The sequence below is a fragment of the Salmo salar genome, unplaced genomic scaffold (genome assembly GCF_905237065.1).
Source record: "Salmo salar unplaced genomic scaffold, Ssal_v3.1, whole genome shotgun sequence".
NCBI lineage: Eukaryota > Metazoa > Chordata > Actinopteri > Salmoniformes > Salmonidae > Salmo > Salmo salar.
The window spans coordinates 131307-137947 of NW_025549402.1; the positions used below are offsets into that span (position 1 = coordinate 131307).

The 6641-nt window shown below is 43.0% G+C and overlaps 1 protein-coding gene across 1 annotated transcript; it reads right to left on the minus strand.

Annotated features, from left to right (window-relative positions):
• Positions 1-983: 983 nt before the first annotated feature.
• On the minus strand, positions 984-2814 carry hoatz (HOATZ cilia and flagella associated protein; the record flags this gene model as incomplete). Its single annotated transcript, NM_001146477.1, is given in 5 exon segments — positions 984-1416; positions 1528-1556; positions 1558-1580; positions 1986-2045; positions 2747-2814. Coding segments are annotated over 5 exon segments (224 nt in total), but the record flags the coding sequence as incomplete, so codon positions are not given.
• Between the last annotated feature and the right edge of the window lie 3827 nt (positions 2815-6641).

Below are 6641 nucleotides of genomic sequence, written 5' to 3' on the forward strand. Positions count from 1 at the left end.
CTTGCAACCCGAAGAACACCATCCCAACCGTGAAGCACGGGGGTGGCAGCATCATGTTGTGGGGGTGCTTTGCTGCAGGAGGGACTGGTGCACTTCACAATATAGATGGCATCATGAGGTAGGAAAATTATGTGGATATATTGAAGCAACATCTCAAGACATCAGTCAGGAAGTTAAAGCTTGGTCGCAAATGGGTCTTCCAAATGGACAATGACCCCAAGCATACTTCCAAAGTTGTGGCAAAATGGCTTAAGGACAACAAAGTCAAGGTATTGGAGTAGCCGTCACAAATGGTCTGGGGCTGTTTTTCATGGTTCGGGCCCCTTAGTTCCAGTGAAGGGAAATCTAACGCTTCAGCATACAATGACATTCTAGACGATTCTGTCCTTCCAACTTTGTGGCAACATTTTGGGGCCCTTTTTTGTTTCAGCGTGACAGTGCACAAAGCGAGGTCCATAGAGAAATGGTTTGTCGAGATCTGTGTGGAAGAACTTGACTTCCCTACACAGAGCCCTGACCCCATCGAACAGCTTTGGGATGAATTGGAACGCCGACTGTGAGCCAGGCCTAATCACCCAACATCAGCACCCGACCTCACTAATACTCTTGTGGCTGAATGGAAGCAAGTCCCTGCAGCAATGTTCCAACATCTAGTGGAAAGCCTTCCCAGAAGAGAGGAGGCTGTTATAGCAGCAATGATCCAACATCTAGTGGAAAGCCTTCCCAGAAGAGTGGAGGCTGTTATAGCAGCAATGATCCAACATCTAGTGGAAAGCCTTCCCAGAAGAGTGGAGGCTGTTATAGCAGCAAAGGGGTCCATGATTTTGGAATGAGATGTTCGACGAGCAGGTGTCCACATACTTTTGATCATGTAGTGTACCTATTAATATTCAGACCTCATTAATACCATGTAGTATATATTTTTATAGTTGCTCAAACATATTGTTAATTTATGTTATACTTCATAGACAATGCTTTGGTGACAGTGGAAACCACCCATTCATGCCAATAAAGCATTTATTGTCAGACTAGGAGACATCCCAAAAATCAGTCTTCTCATGAAAATGTCTGTAGTGTCCGAACTTTTGACAATCCCGCTCTTTTAAAGATAAGATCTCCTTTATACAAAAATGAAAATATTTCCACCCAGTTAATCACAGACAGACAGACTTTATAAAAACAGAAAGTCATTCTAATTAAAACATCAACTCCTACAGACATGGATCTGCCTGGTTCTGCTCCGACGCTGAGGTCTGCCTGGTTCTGCTCCGACGCTGAGGTCTGCCTGGTTCTGCTCCGACGCTGAGGTCTGCCTGGTTCTGCTCCGACGCTGAGGTCTGCCTGGTTCTGCTCCGACGCTGAGGTCTGTGTGTTACTGAAGCCTTCGGACCTCCTCCACGTTTGTTTCCAGGTGCTCTGGGGGGTTAAGAGCCAGCCTGTCACACACACACACACACACTTACTGATTTACTCTGCAGCTTCAGCGGAACACAGACAAACGTAAACCCCACACACAGTGTCACGTACCTCTCACTCCTGACCCTCTGCCTGGGCTTGTAGAGGAGCGAGACTGTTTCCCTCTGTCACACACACACACACACACACACACACACACACACAGAGGTTTATGTTATTCTGTCTGGAGCCTAAAAACCTTGCACCCAGCAGGCTAACAGGGTCATGTGACCTGAATATTCAGTGATCGTGTGTGTGTGTGTGTGTACTTTAGTGCTATTCTTTTGGACCAAAAGTCTTCACAAGTATAGTAAACCAAGAAAATATATATATATATTTTAGGCATAGGGGGTTAGGGTTAGAATTAGGGTTAGGTTTAAGGTTAGGGTTAGAATTAGGGTTAGGTTTAAGGTTAGGGTTAGAATTAGGGTTAGGTTTAAGGTTAGGGAAAATAAGATTTTGAATGGGAATCAATTGATGGTCCCCAAAAAGTCCTCACAAGTATAGTAATACCACACTGTGTGTTTCACCTGGATCCTCTTCTGTCTCTGTTGATGTAGCAGGTTGATGATCTCCTCTCTCCGTCTGGCCTAACACACACACACACACACACACACACACACACACACACACACACACACACACACACACACACACACACACACACACACACACACACACACACACACACACACACACACACACACACACACACACACACACACACACACACACACACACACACACACACACACGTCCAGTCAGTAATGTTGAAGCCCAGTGTGCAGCAGTAGCAGTAATTAGTAAACAGGCTATAAGGTTGATTTACAGGAGGGAGACAGAGAGAGATGGTCTTTCACTGGCTGATAGACCATTAGGAATATGCTGTGTGGGCACGTGTGTGTGTGTGTGTGTGTGTGTGTCTTGAGACAGTATAAGATACTCGAGACAAGCTTTCATTCCATTAATTCACCATCCCCCCTATATTCTCTCTCTCTCTGTCTCTCTCTCTCTCTCTCTCTCTCTGCTCTCTCTCTCTCTCTCTCTCTCTCTCTCTCTCTCTCTCTCTCTCTCTCTCTCTCTCTCTCTCTCTCTCTCTCTCTCTCTCTCTCTCTCTCTCTCTCTCTCTCTCTCTCTCTCTCTCTCTCTCTCTCTCTCTCTCTCTCTCTCTCTCTCTCTCTCTGTGTAATCAGTTAAAGGTCTATACATCAGCTGGATGGACCATCAGGACATCACTGGTCACCTCTACTCTAACACACACACACACACACTCTGGGTCATTTCCTCTCACCATGTCCATGTATCTCTGTCTCTCTTCCTGTCTCTGCTTCTGATGGCGAACCTCCTGCAGCCTGTCTCCTGTTTCAAACACACACAGGGTTGGGGAGTAAAGGATTACATGTAAACAAACACACACAGGGTTGGGGAGTAAAGGATTACATGTAAACAAACACACACAGGGTTGGGGAGTAAAGGATTACATGTAAACAAACACACACAGGGTTGGGGAGTAAAGGATTACATGTAAACAAACACACACAGGGTTGGGGAGTAAAGGATTACATGTAAACAAACACACACAGGGTTGGGGAGTAAAGGATTACATGTAAACAAACACACACAGGGTTGGGGAGTAAAGGATTACATGTAAACAAACACACACAGGGTTGGGGAGTAAAGGATTACATGTAAACAAACACACACAGGGTTGGGGAGTAAAGGATTACATGTAAACAAACACACACAGGGTTGGGGAGTAAAGGATTACATGTAAACAAACACACACAGGGTTGGGGAGTAAAGGATTACATGTAAACAAACACACACAGGGTTGGGGAGTAAAGGATTACATGTAAACAAACACACACAGGGTTGGGGAGTAAAGGATTACATGTAAACAAACACACACAGGGTTGGGGAGTAAAGGATTACATGTAAACAAACACACACAGGGTTGGGGAGTAAAGGATTACATGTAAACAAACACACACAGGGTTGGGGAGTAAAGGATTACATGTAAACAAACACACACAGGGTTGGGGGAGTAAAGGATTACATGTAAACAAACACACACAGGGTTGGGGAGTAAAGGATTACATGTAAACAAACACACACAGGGTTGGGGAGTAAAGGATTACATGTAAACAAACACACACAGGGTTGGGGAGTAAAGGATTACATGTAAACAAACACACACAGGGTTGGGGAGTAAAGGATTACATGTAAACAAACACACACAGGGTTGGGGAGTAAAGGATTACATGTAAGGGATTACCAAAAAAAAACAAACGGTAACTGTAATCAGATTACAGATACTTTAGAAAAACTAGATGATTACTGAGAGGATTCCTTATAAGTTGACGCTTCTCTGTTTTCTCAATGACATTTTAAATCAGCTTTGAAAAAAAGGCGCAAGTTTAAGTTTGTTCCACCTGAGCGAGTCTGACCACCAATCAGAGACCACTATGATGACATACCAAAATGGGTTTGATCAAATCGCAGGAAAAGAGCAGGAATAGGCTTTTGTAGGCTACAGTCCAAGCTATGTCTTCTGACCCCTCCTGTCTCAGCCTCCAGTATTTATGCTGCAGTAGTTTATGTGTCGGGGGGCTAGGGTCAGTCTGTTACATCTGGAGTATTTCTCTTATCTTATCCGGTGTCCTGTGTGAATTTAAGTACTCTCTCTCTCTCTCTCTCTCTCACTCTCACCATGCCTCAGGACTACTTGGCATGATGGCTCCTTGCTGTCCCCAGTCCACCTGGCCGTGCTGCTGCTCCAGTTTCAACTGTTCTGCCTGCGGCTATGGAACCCTGACCTGTTCACCGGACGTGCTACCTGTCCTAGATCTGCTGTTTTATTTACACTTATTATTGATATCTACATAGCACATTGATGTGAATCACACTGCTGCTCTCTCATTGAGCTATTTGTGCCTTACAGATTGTGGTTGAATTCAAGAAGTTAAAGCTGACTATCAATCATTGTTTTTGAAACCGGTGGACAGACAGTGAAAAATTTGCTCTTGCAACAGCTGCAAATTGAGGATCCCAGCCTATGGAATAAAAGTGGGGCTTTTATTGCTCAAACTAATTCATGCTGATAAAATAAATAAATCCATTGGCCGGATAGACACATGCTCAAACACACACGCTTTTATAGACTTAAAGGGACAATCTGTAGTTGCTACAAACATTTTTGGATTTACATTATACAGTTGAAGTGGGAAGTTTACATACACCTTAGCCAAATACATTTAAACTCAGTTTTTCACAATTCCTGACATTTAATCCGAGTAAAAATTCCCTGTTTTAGGTCAGTTAGGATCACCACTTTATTTTAATATTTTAAAATAATAGTAGAGAGAATGATTTATTTCAACTTTTAATTCTTTCATCACATTCCCAGTGGGTCAGAAGTTTAAAAACACTCAATTAGTATTTGGTAACATTGCCTTTAAATTGTTTAACTTGGGTCAAACATTTCGGGTAGCCTTCCACAAGCTTCCCACAATAAGTTGGGTAAATTTTGGCCCATTCCTCCTGACAGAGCTGGTGTAACTGAGTCAGGTTTGTAGGCCTCCTTGCTCGCACACGCTTTTTCAGTTCTGCCCACAAATCTTCTATGGGATTGAGGTCAGGGCTTTGTGATGGCCACTCCAATACCTTGACTTTGTTGTCCTTAAGCCATTTTGCCACAACTTTGGAAGTATGCTTGGGGTCATTGTCCATTTGGAAAACCCATTTGCGACCAAGCTTTAACTTCCTGACTGATGTCTTGAGATGTTGCTTCAATATATCCACATAATTTTCCTTTCTCATGTCGCCGTCTATTTTGTGAAGTGCACCAGTCCCTCCTGCAGCAAAGCACCCCCACAACATGATGCTGCCACCCCCGTGCTTCACAGTTGGAATGGTGTTCTTCGGCTTGCAAGCCTCCCCCTTTTTCCTCCAAACATAACGATGGTCATTATGGCCAAACAGTTCTATTTTTGTTTCATCAGACCAGAGGACATTTCTCCAAAAAGTACAATCTTTGTCCCCATGTCCAGTTGCAAACCGTAGACTGGCTTTTTTATGGCGGTTTTGGAGCAGTGGCTTCTTCCTTGCTGAGCGGCCTTTCAGGTTATGTCGATATAAGACTCGTTTTACTGTGGATATAGATACTTTTGTACCGGTTTCCTCCAGCATCTTCACAAGGTCCTTTGCTGTTGTTCTGGGATTGATTTGCCCTTTTCGCACCAAAGTACGTTCATCTCTAGGAGACAGAACACGTCTCCTTCCTGAGCGGTATGACGGCTGCATGGTCCCATGGTGTTTATATTTGCGTACTATTGTTTGTACAGATGAATGTGGTACCTTCAGACGTTTGGAAATTGCTCCCAAGGATGAACCAGACTTGTGGAGGTCTACAATGTTTTTTCTGAGGTCTTGACTGATTTCTTTTGATTGTCCCATGATGTCAAGCAAAGAGGCACTGAGTTTGAAGGTAGGGCTTGAAATACATCCACAGGTACACCTCCAATTGATTCAAATTATATCAATTAGCCTATCAGAAGCTTCTAAAGCCATGACATCATTTTCTGGAATTTTCCAAGCTGTTTAAAGGCACAGTCAACTTAGTGTATGTAAACTTCTGACCCACTGGAATTGTGATACAGTGAATTATAAGTGAAATAATCTGTCTGTAAACAATTGTTGGAAAAATTACTTGTGTCATGCACAAAGTAGATGTCCTAACCGACTTGCCAAAACTATAGTTTGTTAACAAGACATTTGTGGAGTGGTTGAAAAACGAGTTTTAATAACTCCAACCTAAGTGCATGTAAACTTCTGACTTCAACTCTCCATTGATTCTTGAAGAATATAACTTCTAAAATGCCTGATGAGTTTAGTTCAACTGTCACACGAGAACCCAAAATATAAGCTTGTTTATATATAAGCTTGTTTGTGAACATTGTAAATGTAAACAAACACTGTATAGCCTCATAATATGGTTAAAACAATCACTTGGGTATCATGGATGGTGGGTCCTTGCATCCACAGCTCTGTATATTAATCTGAGAGTGGTTACATTTCTCCAGGCCCATCCCTCAGATTTTTACCAAAACAGAGGCGGGGCGACCGTTTTGTTGTGGTTTCATCTGTGGACTTGCCCTTTAAACAGCTGCATATTATATAGATATCAA